Below are 15,556 nucleotides of genomic sequence, written 5' to 3' on the forward strand. Positions count from 1 at the left end.
TCTTTGAAACCTAGCAGCTCGTAGTGATGACAATCTCCAGCTCTTACAGCCCCAGTGAAATTGTGAACCAACGCATCTAAGGCAAAAGAAAGCAATAAAATTTTGATATCTTTTTTCAGTCTTAATTTAGTAAGAATGGCTTACATTAGAAATGTTTAATGTTAAATCAGCCAGTAAATAACATTTGATTTACATACTAAATTGTACCAGTTAAAATATCTAAGTCAAAGGCCTATAATAGAAAATTAATATTAACCACATTTGCAGTTTACTTGAATTAATTTGTTGTTGGCTTCCATATTTCTTTTTGCACAAATAAGCAGTTTCCCCAAAGGTAAAGCAGGCTTACATTTAATTTAAGTAAGCAACTTAATGTATCTCCTTTAGGACTTCACAATCTTTGTGGTAAACTTTTACATATGTCTGTAATTACCCTAACAGGACAAGTGAAGGATTCAGCCCTATGAAAAAGCCTAATGAGAAAGCCTAATGAGAAGTAAGCCACTTTCTGCTAAAAGTATTAGGAGTAAAATGAGCTGATTAAAAAAAAAATCTTATTAGAAATGCTCATGTTAAAATTCTGCTACTTGTTTATTTTAATTAAGCTATAGGGAGAATCAGCAAGACTATTAATTAGGAAGCTCTTTTTCTTTTAATCAGAGTGCTCATCTAAATTGCTACAGGGTTTGTGTAAAGAAAAGTCTTATTTTTAAAAATCCTACTAACAAGTAGTACTATACAAGGAACAGCTAATATGCTTTGAATGATAAATAGGCTTATAATAATGTATCTCCAAAGATTATACTTTAGAGACTATGTAGAGAAACTCATGCTTTTAAAAAGATTAAAGCTTTGGTTTAACTTCAAGGCAGCTGTAACTTACATTGCTGATAATGTTCAAATGAGCTTGTGGGTATATATTAAAAAGAAATCTCTGTGTGAAATTTCCCCTTAGAAAGTGCAGCCTCCCCTCCCTGGTGAATACATACATTAATATATACACATGTCAGTGCAGCACTGACACTGGCACCGCTTATGCAGGGCAGGGAACAGAGATTGACTCAATACATCAGCCCAGTTCTGATGATCCCGGTGAATCAGTTAGCTTGCAATTACCTGTGAAGCTGTTTTCAGTGCTCTACTACTCCACCTTTTGTTTTATGGGGAAAGCTGATGCTGCTTGAGGACCATAACAATACAGGCTTTCATTTCCACTTTTTTATCTGACTACTGACATGCTAAAAATAGGCACATTTCTCAATAGCCTTGAAAGAGAAGCTTTGTAGTATTTATGTAATATACGTAGAAGTATTTTGACAACATAGGGTTTAGAATTTTAAGTCAAATTAAATAAATATCTTACATCTGTAATTTGGATCATGTAAACACTCCAAATTTTTCACTGCTTGTGTTGCTAATGGACTGATGTGGGGCTACCTTGTTTTGTAAAACTTGATTTTCTTTGTAATGGGAATTTCATTCATTGGTCACTGTTATACTATTAACAGAGATTTCAATGAATGTTTCAGAAGACCTGACATTTCCTCTTGTATATAAATACCTAAAAGTTTTCTCTTGAGGGGGAAGTTGTTTAAAAACTGTACCCCACACACATTTAAGGTAACCACCAAAAGTGTAAGCACAGAGTGTACACCTGCAGTGTAAGATAGTTTTGAGGATATGAAGATGTACTTCTTACCAAATGGCTGGGGCTGAGCAGGAGGAGGTACAACCCACCTGGGGACAGGGCTAGTCACTTGTTTATACAGACACCTGCTCCCTAACTAGAACAAAGCTGTTGTTCATTAGCTCCCAATGGGCTCCACTTGCTCTGTTTTGGATTCAGGCACTGACTTGCATTAAGATGCTCCTGGTGTAATATTCGTCACTGTGGACTTTGCAACTTGTAAAAATCATAATCATCATGAATAAATTACACAAGGATAAAAATAAGAAGTAGGAGAAAATAGAAATCTCAATCCTTTCTTGCACAAGCAATCTTCTCGCTATAAGATTCACTCTTTTCAGATAAATTCCTAGGGGTTTTCAAGGTTTTTCTACAACCTAGGGTCAGAGAGGCCTTTGGGGAATAGTAATTCCTTGCAAGTTCCCTCTTCCTTTTGTTTTGATTCTAGTATGGCTGCAAACAGTAAAGATAAAAAGGGAATTTTGTTTTTCTTATTGCTAACAATATTTCTGTTGTGGTATTTTTCATCAATGTTTGTCAAAGTGTTTCAAGTGAAGCCATTACACTCATTTTAGAGATGGGGAAGCTGAGGCACAGGTTCTGTGCTTGCCCATGGCCTCTTAGGAAGCCAGTGGCAGAAAATGAGTAATCTCAGTAGCCCAAGTTGCTGGCATTTCATTTCAGAAATGCTCTGTCTGTCAAAACCCTCTTTGGTCTTTGCAGTTCACCTCTCATTAAGATCTACTGCTGTGCCTCGATTTCCTCTTATCAAAAAGCTGGAAGCTGTTGGAAACCGGAAGCAGTTGGAAACAGCTGGAAACAAAGTGAAAGAACTCACTTTTCACTCTGCAACTGCCCCTGCTGCTGGCAGGAATGTGGCTGTGAAGTATGTGTGCTTAAAGCCTGTGGACTCTGCCCTGGGGATGGAGTTAATGAAAAAGTCCTCTAAGGAAACTGGCTCTGCTGCAGATCTGTTGCAGAAGGGATCTGCTGCAGAAGGAGCCTGGGCCAGCAGCAGCAGCTGTGGGTGGTAGATGTTAGGAAGCACCTGCTGCTAAGACCACTTTGCTGGTCTCTAGGCCCTGCAGCAGTGATGAGGCAGTTCAAGGAGCCATGGAAAGGTGTCTGTAGAGTATGGGGACAGACTCTGAGAAGCAGGAGGCTGGGAGAAGATGTGCTGTAGGATCAGCAGCGGAATTTGTAGAGAATAGGGATGAACTCTTCAAAATTGAAAGAAATGTCAACAGTTACTTCAGTTGGGCCTTGTATAGCTAAAGGGATTAAAGACAGGACATAATAGCTTTAATCTTTGGATATTTGCTAGGTTTGAGATAGGTCATGGTTTGAAGAGATTGCTGTGTTTGCTCTCATCTGATCCACACACATCTGTGCTATGGTTTGCACCCAGACTTTTGCAGGCAGCTGAGTGTGTCACAGAACATGCCTTGTGGAGATCAGGGTCTCTGTCCTCTAGACCTCTAGCAAGGCAGAGCAATTGAAAATATTTGGAGGGAGAAAACCTCCTTCTTGTGCTGTTCTCCCTGGGGTCTCTCCAATTCAGGGGGTGTTTTAGAAAAACAAACCATTTGTCTGTGATTCAGGATGGGTTTGTAGACTGTTGATATGGTGAATGCAGTCACTACCCCTGGGGCATATTCTTCTGTGTATAACACTGGTTCACCAAAGAGGATTAACACACAGACCTGAAAGGGTTTCTGGACTCTTATTACTCCTACCTTTTCTACTTCTCTTGTATCTGCTTCTTGCTGAATAGAGAATCATAAAAACATTGGTTGGAAAGGATCCTGGAAATGGTTTGTCCAAGCTCCCTTTCAGAGGATCATCATCACTGCTCTAGTTTTGTCTAACTGAGCTGTGAAAATCTGTACAAAACATGGCAAAGTGTGTAGAAAAACCTGTTGGTCTCAAAGGATGACTCCTGGGAATTGTGTGCTACTGAGGGTTTCATTTAGATTACAAAATCAAATTGTGAGTTTCAAAGGACTACAGGACCAGATTTCATAGACTTGTTTCCCTTTTCGCCTGTGCTGATTCTGCTTTTCCTTTCTCCATCTATTCTGAGTGATGGATTTGGTCATTAATTGTCACTAATTCATGACTAAACTTACAGCAGATTATGCTGTATGAAGCCACATAAGTAGCAGACAAACACATCAGGTTCTGCATGCCCTGAGCAGAGCAAACCAACCGTAACCATAATAATGTAGGTGTCACCAGCAAAGACTGCTGATCTTAGAAAAAACCTACTTTGACAGGCTTGGGAGTGTATCTAAACTGACTTGATAGGAGCTGACTGCCACAGGGTGATTCTTGTCTTCTGACTTTGAATAATGCAAGCTGAGCCTGCCTAAAGTCTCCATTAGGGAAGCAGAGGACTCCTGCAAATTCCTACCAACACCTGGCTCTGTGTGAATTGTCACACACAACTCTTGCAGGAGTTGTTTATGCTGCAGCAAAGAGAGCATTAGAGAGTTCCTAATGTGAATTAAGTGCCAGCACAGCACAGATGAAGGGGTGAGTTACTTACAGAGCTGCTGAATATGTTGATTAACTTTCAGTGATCAAATTCTCTCCCAGGTCTAGTACCTGCTCTGAACTAAGGAATTGGAAACATTTTTATTATGGACCTCATTTCCATTGCAAATCCTACAAATCATGTGGTTATTTTGCAAGAAGACACCATTGCAAACATCTAGAGAGGTCCTGTCACTATCACTGCCCCATTTTTAACCCTCTGTAGTCACACTTCCAGTAATGGGAAAGCTGTTTATCATATCCTGCCCAGTTTTGATTGTGAGGTGACCAAACAGAATGTGGTTTCTGATGGAGTTGGCTCATGACTGTATTTGCTTTCAGACACGTTATGGGGACATAACCTCATGACTAACATGTTCACCCATATTTCATGGCTATGACCATTACCACAGAGACAGAACGAGCCAGGGTTCCTACCAGTGCTGATGTTTAGCATTGGTAGGCTTGCATGTTGTACTTGGTTGATTACTGTGTACCAGAAATATGAAGCCCTAGATTCAGGCTTTACATTTAGATGGAATGGAAACTGGTTAATTTTCCTAAAACAGGCTTATGTATTTTTCTTTTATTTCAATTTATCCTGCCTCTAACTGGAACAGAAGGTATTTCTCAGCCCCCATGGCTGTATGGAATGTAGGAGACGACCAAATGGTACACTCAGCCCAAGAGATATTAGCATAGCTTGGGAGATTTCAGCCATGCTCCAAGTACAGGGCAAAGCTGTGGTGGTGCTCATGAACTAGATATAGCTCCATTTATATCTCTCCTTCTTTTCATAGAATCATTAACATTGGAGAAGGACCTCCAAGACCATCAGGTCCAACCTCTGACCAAACACCGCTGTGCCAACTAAACTACAGCACTAAGTGTCACATCAAGATGTTTCTTGAACATTTATAGGGATAGTGAGATGTCATGCAGAGAGAAAATTAGGAAGGCAAAAGTTCAGCTAGAATTCAATCTGGCCACTGCTGTTAAAGATGATAAAAAGTGTTTTTATAAATATACTGCCAACAAAAGAGGGACAAGGAAAATCTCCATCCTTTATGGGATGTGGAGGGAAACATTATCACCACAGATGAGGAAAAGGCTGACTTCTTTTCCTCAGTCTTTAACAGTAAGACTGGTTATGCTCAGGGCAACCAGCCCCCTGAACTGGCAGACAGGGACAGAAAACAGAATAGGTCCCCCACAATCCAGGAGGAAATGGTCAGTGACCTGCTGTGCCACTTGGGCACTCATAAATCCATGGGGCTGGATGAGATCCACCCAAGGGTACTGAGGGAACTGGCAGAAGAGCAAAACAATTCATAATTACTACTAAGCATATAGTAATATATATGACAATATATGACAATTACTTGCATATATGACAATTATGCTTAGGTGCTTTATATCCTATGTGGAAAACATAGGACTTTGATTGATGAATTCTCATGAATTATAGGTCTTCTCCATCTCTACCAGAGAAAGGAAACTCACCAAGTATTTATTTTTATTCTAAACTTTGAAATATTTTCAGTATTGGGAAAAAAAAAAAAAAGAAAAACCCAACCAAAACTCCCCAAAAACGAACCCTGAAAATCCATCTCATTAAACATATGATTTTTGATGTGAAATATTTGGAAAAGACTTCTGCTGATTTCTCTCATACTTTCATTTTATCACATAGCCAATGCTTAATTACAGAATATGCATTTATTTGGCGGCAAGAAGCTTGTGGTGGTCACAGCCTGGTTTACATACCAGACTTCATGTGCAGTTGCTGTAATATACCACAAGAATTCTATTTTGAGGTGTGTACTTAAAAGACCACAGCTCTGTTGAATTTGCCATGATATTCTTTTTACCAACAATTAATTTGGTCTTGCAACCACTGAAAAATCTTCAGGGTCATGAGCTTTATTTCAAGCTCATAAATGTAACAAAACTGCACATCCCAGCTGAATTTCAGTCTTTGACCTGCTCTGTTTCTTTTCTTCTGTTCTTCTGAAATCACTGTAATGGAAGCAGAGCTGCTCTGGAGCAATAAATTATAAATGTTGTGCTTGAGTCTGCTGATTGGGATGCGATTGAATAGATAATTTACAGATGACTATTGAACAAAGAGCCTCTGGTGGCTCAAAATAACCCATTTCTTTGTAAACTCTTGAAACCAGGGGAAAGATAATGCCAAAAACCCTCTCTTTTAAGGCCAAGGTAAGCACACAGAGCAATAAAAACTCTGGCTGTGGAAATGAGCTGCTCTCTCTGGGTGGAAATGAGGGAAGCTGAAAGACCCAGATGGAGAAATGGACACATGCTGTAGCATCTGAAGTGAGCAGCCAGTGGAGCATCAGCAGGAAAGGTTCCCCAGGTAACACCAGAGAACCTGTTTGTTCCCCACTCCTGCGTCTCCAAATGATGATGATGATGTTGATAAAACAGTGGGGTGGTGAGGAGGAGGCTGGCTGTGCACTGCTAGCCTGGGCTGCAGGCTCTTCTGGAAACACAGAGCTGGGAGAATGTGTTTAATACTCAGGTTTTTGCAGCTTGGAGTCTAATCTGAGAGCAGCAGAGCTACACTGAAGAGCAAAACTATGGTGCTTGGGTGATGTGCTTAAACTGGAAAAGAGGGGAAAAAAGGGGAGATACCTGTAGATGTGATAGAGCCAGTCCTGCAAATCAAACCTGGGTGACAGGGTTCTGCAGGGAATGCTGGGGGTATCCCTGCTTCAGCCAGCAGGAATGAGTTTTCTCTTGCAACAGGGCTGTGCTACTCTGCTGTGTCTCCTGCACTGAACCTGCCCACGTGTCTGTTCTCAACTCATCTCTGCTTCTGTTGACCAGTTCTCAATATGCTATAGTGATGCCTTGGTTAAAGCAAACCAGTGATTTAATTCTTGGTTTCACTTCTAAGTTTTCGGTATTACAAGGACGTTACAAGTCCTATTAAGCAGAGCAAAAGAAGCTTTAACCTGCACATTAGTTTAGCCACAGTGAGTTACCATATAAACAAAGTTCTGAAATGTACCCAGCTCTTCCACTGGATTTATGTTTCAGCACATATCACACCATAGATTCAACAAACATAGATCATTTTAAATGGACAGCTATGTACAAAATTATTATACAGTGTTATTACAAAACTTGAGAAATAAAGCTCTGAATTTTGAAAACACAGTACTGCACAGTCCCAGTTTTAAAGCCAAAGTAACATGATTCCACACGTTCTGCAGCTTGGACACAGAGTCTTGAGTACAAGCAGCTGACAATGGAAGTCAAACCCAGAGATTTACTACAGGATAAGCTGAAAACATGTCCAATGGAACACTCTGGAAATCCTCTTCCTTTTGCTTCAGTAAGAGAAGCCAGGGCCCTGGTTCTCCAAAAGTTGATGGATGCATCAGCGGGTGTGACAAGACTACTTAAGACTACTGATGCGCTTCAACTTAATTGCACATAAGCATCATGTAGGAACCAGACACTGTTTACATGGCCATATGCTTATTAAAATAAATACTTTTCCTTTTACTTGTTTTCCCCCCCTGTAACCAATTTCCCTTGCTTTAAGTATTTGAGAGTAAAAATATATTTGTCTAATCTGGATCTTGGACCTGGTCCAATGTAAGTCATCAGTGGGCAATGAGAAGAGGGACTTAACACACCTCCACCTGTGATGGTACAGCCACTGCTTAATTTATACCCTTAATTTAGTTGAGGCACTGCTGTTTTTAACACTTCTTCAAGGGCTAAACAGTGCAGTCTGTTCTTGGGCCACACTCAGCTGTCATTTCAAGAGGAGTTTGGCCTAAGAGCAGGTTGAAAGCCTTGGCTTCCAGGACAGCGGATGACAGGTCTGAGCCTTTCACTGCCACTATGCACTGATCCATCCCCTGCCTCCACAGGTGCCCAGTGCAAGGCACAGGCTGAGGGGTCCAAAGTCTCCAGGGAGGCTTGTCAGGTCCTGGGGAGGGGAGTGAAAGGCTGCATGAGGAGAGGCTGTGGGTCTTCATGGGGCAGAAGTTGTTCATGGTGGCATTTCATTGATGCAGAACCTGGAGTCTCAGAAGCTGGCAGCACTCCAGGGACACATGAGAGGTTCTCTCATACCTTCTGCCTTGCCATGACACCTGCAGGAAGAGAGGGAAATGCAAATTATTTGCAACTATGAACAAAAGTGGTGTGGTTTTGCATGCATGTATATCTAATGGTCGAGGTGCTACTAGGGAAATCAGTTTCCTCTGTTCCTCAGATAACCTAAAAACAGGTAGTTTGATGTATTTAATAAAAACCTCATGTTTCCAGAACCAATCTTGATGCTCCTGAGTTTGGGCAACTTTGCTTTTAAGTTTAGTCAAATAACATATATCCTTCTAGGTATTAAATTGCTGAATTAACTAAATCTAGAGGATTTAGCAGGACTGTCAGAAGGATGGGGCAGCACACTGCAGCCTGTCTCACTCCATAACTGATCAAATGCCATTTCTGAAGGCAGACATGAAGGCAAAGGGCTAGCAGGAAGATGAGCATTAGATTGATGACATTCTCACAGTCTATTTAAAAACTGCCCACAGACAATAGTGGGTCTGCAGAAGGGGAGGTGAAGCATCTGTTTCTTAAGAATTAAAGGAAACCTGGACTCTCAATCCCTTCTGTGTCTTTGCAGGGGAAGGTTGATGTGCCACTGTGCCATGTGCATGTCATAGCTGCCCTTCTGCCCTTGCCCTCCCTCCTCACCAGGCTGTGGTCTCTGAGCTGGTCTGTACTCCTGGTTTGGTTTTTCTTTTGTTTTCTAGGGAATAAACCAAGTAGATTTGTGAGCAGGGAAATTGCTAAAGCCCAGTTGCTGAAGCTCAGTTCCTTACGGGCTTGTGCATTCAAGGCTTTTCTTTCCCCTAACCATTCCAAGTGACATACAGAGGGAGCTGCACAAACAGACGTGAACATTTGTCTGTAGGAATTCTCTAGGGTTTAAGGCAGACACACTCAAAGAGCAGCTCACTTGAGTTCAGGTGTTTTTACAGTCTCTCCTCTCTTTTACTGTCATCTTTATAAAATAATTCTTTAAACTCTTTCTGGACTTGGTTGGAAATAAATTGAGATGTTACCAGGGTGAACACAAATAGTGTGACCACCAGTGCCTTGATTCCAGAGAAAAAACAGCTACACCATTTCTTTCAAGAACATGAAGATAATGTGGAATACAGCAGCCAGAATACCACCCTTTAGATGTAAAAGCTGACATTTAAAGACATTAATTTTATTACAGAAATTGCTGCATAACAAGATATGGTCAAGGTGAGGCAAGAACTCAGTAGCTGATTACAGTCTTTTACTGCTCTGAAATATTATCACAGAGTCTCTGGCTGTTCCTGCCCTCTGCTGCTATCAGGGAAGCTCTAAAAGCTCATAGAAGGTTTGAGTCTTGATCCCTGCAGCTGGATCTGCACAAGAAGGAAGAAGACTTCTGTGGCTTCACTGAGACCCATGAACTTCCACATCAGCAAATCCACCAGACAAAGAAATATCCTGTACCAAAACAGAACTAGTGGAGACCTGAACAGACTATGTATGCTTGGGAGAAAACATAAAATTAAAAAAAAATCACATGGAAGATCTTAGGAAAAAATACTAATTGGTAACACTCTAGGCTTGCTGAATCTGTCTTATCAAGAAGTTCTGTCTTATCTGTCTCATCAAGACACGAGCTGGATTTGGGAGAGGAAGCTGTCTGGCAGGAGACTAAGACAAGCAAATGGATTTTTGCTTCTGCTTTCCTTGCTGTCTGACATACAGAAGAAGAGGAAAAAGAGAACTGCAGGTTTCAAGGTGCAGCTCATTGCTGCCCTCCTGGCATCAAAGCCCAGGCAGGCTCTGCTGGTGCAATGCCAGGCACTGCATTCCAAGGATGCAGTGAAACTCCTGCCTGACTTCACAAAGGTACTGTATGCCCATGCATTTGACTGTGCTGAATTTCTACATCTTCCTAGGACAAAGCAAAACTGTGTTTTATATATTTTTTTTTCAAATATGATTTTTTAAAGCCTGTATGCTTAAAAAAAAAAAAATTGAGTTAAGCTTAACTCATGGTTCCAGCTGCCCTTCCAATGCAGCGTGTCCTCTGGTCGTGGCATACTTCTCACCTATGCTTCATTGTTACTATTTTCTGTTCCAGCAGGAAATCTTCCTTAGGATTTTTAAACCAACAGAGCTACGTCATGTAATCCTATGGTACTGCAAGAAAAGGGCCAAAAGGAGGGCAGGAGTAGTGAAGACTGTAACTACCCAATGTATATCTCATTTTCTCTTGCTAGCAGTGATGCTCCAGGTGCAGGAACAAAAGCAGTCCTGTGGGGAAATCCTGCACAGATTTCTCCTGTCTCTGTGCAGGAGCAGTGCTCCCAGCTGGGCTCCCAGCCCCAGGGAACTGGGGATGCTGGACAAAAAATACATTCCTTTCAGGAAACAAGACAAAGAGATTTGGTAATATTGATTTAGTTCATAGGAGATGCTCATCAGCATGGAAAGGACAATGCGTAACTATGCAATTTCAGTAGAGTGGGTGTTTCAGTTGTTTATTTTTCTTGCTTTTCTTTCCACTTGCTGTAAAAACAGGGGAAGTTTTGCAAATGGAAGTCTCATCCTAGAACTCCTTTTGAGGGGCAATTGTATGTTGCCAGCATCAGTGAAGGATGCAGGGAACTTGTGTGCAACTCTGGAGTTGAATTTAGCTTTGAGTGGGAGCTGGTATCTTGCCCCAACTTGTATTTGTTCCTGGGTCCAGTGTTTTATTCCCTTTTCCAGATACCCATATTTAAACAGTGCTATAGAAAATGGCTACCCACAAGCAAACCAAATGTTCTTTGCTGGAAATAGGTACTGAAATTGCATTTTTACAGTTTTTGAGAAAAGAATGTGATCAAAGCAAGTACTTTGTTCATCACATGAAGTCTGATTGTTTGGTTAGAATAATGGCTTTTAATTATCTGCAGGGAGAGCAGTTTGGCTGCTGCTGACACAGAGGACAAACATGTGGGCTGTGACCCTGTGTCGAATGGAGATCAGCACTGACTCCACTCAACGCAAGATCAACACCCTGGAGAGTAAAAATCAGAGTAACAAATTTATTTCAGATGTGTTTGTGATTAGACATAAAGACAAAAAGCTTAGGTGATATGCTGAATACTGATTAGGTCGGTGAAGTCCCAGTGCTGTGGTTAGTTCACAAAAAAAAAAACTTTGTGAGTTTACATACCTCATTGTGCCACACAATCTTTTTTTGTTTTATTATGTCCAGTATCAGTCTCAACCTCTGCTTTTGGACAAAAGAGAGACACTAAATATATCTGATCATGGCAAGGCCAAGGTAACAACAGGGAACTTTTTATGATGAAAATACTGTCTAGTAGCAGAGAGGTCCCTAAGAACACAGAATCTTTGAATGGTTTGGGTTGGAAGGGACCTTAAAGATCATCTATTTCCAACCCTCTTGATGCCACCCCTGGATGCCCAAGGAACCCTGTGGCTTTTGCAGGCTGGGATCAGTTCTTAAGCCAGAAGTCCTAATTTCAGATATTAGGAAAGCATTGCCAGGGCTGGGAGCATGGGATGCTCCTCAGATGAAGCAAGTTCAGGAACCAACATTACAGGAAACATATTCTCATTTGTGGCTTGTTTTTAACCAGGGGAAAGTGGCATACTTAGAAATGTAAATTACTACAACCCTGGGGCATGCTGCATTAAGTCCCTCTGTGGTAGCTGCTCAACCTATGCTGTCTTTCTCAGCATTGGGTATTCAAACCCTCCTTTCCTTTCTCCTCCACCCTCCTTGAAAGGAAAAACATCAAGCATTGGTAAAAAGAGACTTTCCCATTTGCCTGCCCATTTGTTTGACCTCAGGATCTTGCAGGAAACAGGCTTTGGAAAGTATATTGTAAGTTCTAAAGGCTGACTGACCCATCTGTCTTCCCTACAAGGCATCTCCAATTTGGGATTAAGGTACTCACCCAAGGGTGGTAGGATCTGAAGGACTTGGACACTCTTCCCAGGTTTGGGACTGGCTGAGGACTTTTGGTAAGAAGAGGGGGGCCTGTGTGGCTCCAGGAGCTGAGCTCCCTCCCAGCCCCAGCAGGGCAGCTCAGCTGGAGGATGGATCCTTGGTGGAAGCATCAGCAAGATGCTCTTTTTCAGTGACTGACCTTTTCCCCTCCCTCTGCAGCAATGGTTTGAGGGCCTGATGTTTAGAAGCCACCTAAAGTACCCCTGGGGCAGGTTGTCAGGCAAAGTGCTGTGGCAATGAGGGGAAAAACCAAACAACCCCAAGCAGCATTGATGTTGCTGCTTTTATGTGTTTATAAGTAGTTCAGAGGGGTGATTGCTGATTAAGTACCAAGTATTAACTGCTCTTAATCACTGCTCTGGAGCCTAATGGAGCTCTTGTTTGCACATAACCGTCCCTTGTAGCTGTCTTTAGCACACTTGACAGATGTGCTTATTGCCATCTTTACTGCATATCTGTAATGGGCTTTTGAATTATTGATTCATCATTACTCCTTTATAAACTACTTATACATGTCACCAGAATGAACTACGTTTGTGATTTTCCTTTTAAAGCTCTTTCAGGTTTGAAAAATATAATAGCTGCACAAAACAGTTTGACTCTAGGGGTAGGGGGCATTGGGCCTTGAAGTGGAAAGAAACTGGTGTATACGAATATATTAGGAAGGTTCCCACATTTAAGTCAGTCCCCGAGGGCTATTTATAAAATAGGCTACCTGAGTAACTTTTGCTGTGCCTCTTCTTCTTCTTCCGTTTCCCTGATGGCCTCTGCTTTTCCCTGTCGCTGTGAGTTTGCTCTGGGGGAAGTGTTGCTGAGCAAGAGGAGTCGGTGGCCGGCTCCTCTGAGAAAGACTTGTCTTGAGACGTGTCCAACAGCGAGTCTGTACCAGGGTCTTCGTTTTCCTTGGTCATTTCTTTTGACTCTGCCTGCTGAGCCTCGTTGCAGGGAGCACTCTCTGAGCCATCAGCTGGGCATTCCTTGTCCTGGCCTCCTGACATGGACCCGTTAGTCCAGCTGAGCTGGTCTCTCAGAGCAGAGGCTGAACTGCTGCTCACAAAGCTTATCCTTGTGCCTATGTCAGCCACAGAGAAGGCAATGGAGCCGCTCTTTGTGCTGGGCTGGAGGTTTTCCACGTTGTTTGCCTGCTCCATCCTGGGGCCCAGCATGACCTGACTGGCTCCATCAGCTTCCACCATGCTCACTGAGGGGCTTTTGCTCTGGGACTCCAGTGGCAGGCTTCCTCCAGCACTGTTTGTAGGTAATACCTGGCCTGAAGCTGAAGTATTTGTAACACCTCCACCTGTCTCCATCGTGGTTGAGGGAGGAGTGCTTTCTGAGGGATGATCATCCTTGCTTTGCTTGGTCTTGTCATCAATCTGCTTCCCTGCTGCTTGTGGATCCTTCATGCTCTGTCCTTTAAACAGAAAACACACAATCAACCACAGCTGCAGTTTCACCAGGAATCAACCAAGATGCACCTACCCTGCAGAGGTTACAGCTCTCTGCGGAGGGAGCACTGACCCTAAAGCAGCTATGCAGAGGCATCTATGCAGAGGCAGCACCAGTTTATCCTCCCTGTACCTCCCCTCCTTATACCCATGGGGTCAGCCCAGCTGGACTCCAGGCTCCAGCTCAGCAAAACCCCTGATTTGTTTCAGGCAGGTGTTAACATGTCTTTGCTACAAAATGGCTGATTTCCTTGGAGGCTCCAGGACTTGCAAGGAAGCCTGCAAGTCTACAGCAGAAGAGAGAACCTGCCTGTGAAGTCCTGGACCAGGTTGGACTTGGCTGTGTGAGGACTTCAGGGCTGTCCATTAGCCAACCTTGCAGAGCAGGTCTAGGAGAGCCACGGACAGACCAATGTCCTTGGACTTGCCTAAATGCACTGACACTGAGGTCAAGAGACCAAAGAAAAGCTAAACCCATGGGCTGTCTCCTCACAAGCACCTAAATACTTGGGTACTTCTGCAAATAGGGTTTCTTATGTTTTTTAAAGGGTTTCTTCAGTCTCCCAAGTGTAGACTAAAATGGGATGCAGCAGTCTCCAAGGCAGAAACACACTGTGCTACTGAGACTTGAGAGCATGGAGGGGACTTGTGTGGGGATAACAACAGTGCCCCATCAGCATGGTGCCATGGCTGACACATGGGTCAAGCACCTCAGAGGGTTTATCAACACAGATGCAGGGCCATGCTGCTCCAAAGTCCTGCTAATTTTGGGACAGACCTGACTAGCAACAGCTCAAGGCTCTCTGCTCCTCTTCTTGGCACTGGCTGCAAAGCCTTCTTAAATAAAATGTCCCAAATGCAAAGACAAAGGCTTCTCACTGGTGCATGCTAGGCTCAGGCTCAGAGGCAGATGGGAATGAATAGCTGCAGGTACAGTCAGGTCTGTGTCCTTACCAGACTGGCTTTCCTCGGGGCTCTCTGCAGACAAGGGTTTAGGAACTGCCTCTGACTCGTGTCTGTTCTTCGTCTTCCTCAGCGTGAACCCTTTCCTTATGTCGGCGAGCAGGGCGTCGATGACACACACCTCCTCCTGCTTCATCAACCCCTTCTTGACTGGGAGAGAGAGGGGTGTTACACCTGCCCCTGAGACAGGCAGGAGGAGACTGCAGCGATGCCACTGCTGGAGGTGGCTACTGCTGTCCCAGCACAAGCAGCCACCGGGCAGGAGCAAGGCACCTACACCAGATGTGGGAGCAGCCAGTGCTCTGTGATCCCACTGCAGCCCATCCTGGCTGAAGACAAGGGATTTGCTCCCAAGTCCTGGTGCTACAGCCGGGCATCAGTGGCACCAGCTCTCCTGGACATATCCCCAGTTACCCCATGACTGTGAAATATTCCCAGTTTGTTATCAATGTTGGTGGGAACCTTTTTTTTTTTGGAGGAAAAATAATTTTGATTTTTCTTTCCTCTCAGCTTCTTCCAATTGCATTTTTCAGTCTTTCATTTTCATCCAGAAGAAGGCATATTTAAACAACATGCAAGATTTTTGTGACAACTGTGGTAAAGAGAGACTATTCAAGTGTATACGAGGACCTTGGATGGTGGGTAAGTCAAATGTTTCTTTTTAGGTTTGGGATTTAAAAGTTATGTTTAGAAACTGGAAAAGTTAACTGAAATATTTAATTTGTGGTGATTTTCTTTCCTCTTTGCTGTTCAGTCAGCAAACCTAAAATTAACTTCTCTGCCCAGCTACAACTGTGGAAAGTCAATTCTTAGCTACGGCTGTAAGACACCTAAAAGCCTTCAGTCAGCCAGCACCTAGAA

The 15,556-nt window shown here is 42.9% G+C and overlaps 1 protein-coding gene across 5 annotated transcripts in view; it reads right to left on the bottom strand.

Annotated features, from left to right (window-relative positions):
• Positions 1-7,100: 7,100 nt before the first annotated feature.
• Positions 7,101-15,556, bottom strand: part of INF2 (inverted formin 2) — a 41,518-nt gene continuing 33,062 nt past the window's right edge. For 3 of the 5 annotated variants that reach the window (XM_053980036.1, XM_053980041.1, XM_053980040.1), the window contains exons 20-23: positions 14,687-14,845; positions 13,000-13,698; positions 11,481-11,540; positions 7,101-8,355 (exon numbers count right to left, since the gene is read on the bottom strand). In XM_053980036.1, coding sequence (XP_053836011.1) covers positions 11,482-11,540; positions 13,000-13,698; positions 14,687-14,845 — 917 coding nt within the window. In that variant the 3' untranslated portion in view covers positions 7,101-8,355; position 11,481. The remainder of the gene's footprint in view (positions 8,356-11,480; positions 11,541-12,999; positions 13,699-14,686; positions 14,846-15,556) is intronic. The other 2 variants (XM_053980037.1, XM_053980039.1) reach the window with 2 other exon arrangements.

The sequence above is a fragment of the Vidua macroura genome, chromosome 6 (genome assembly GCF_024509145.1).
Source record: "Vidua macroura isolate BioBank_ID:100142 chromosome 6, ASM2450914v1, whole genome shotgun sequence".
Classification (NCBI taxonomy): Eukaryota; Metazoa; Chordata; class Aves; order Passeriformes; family Viduidae; genus Vidua; species Vidua macroura.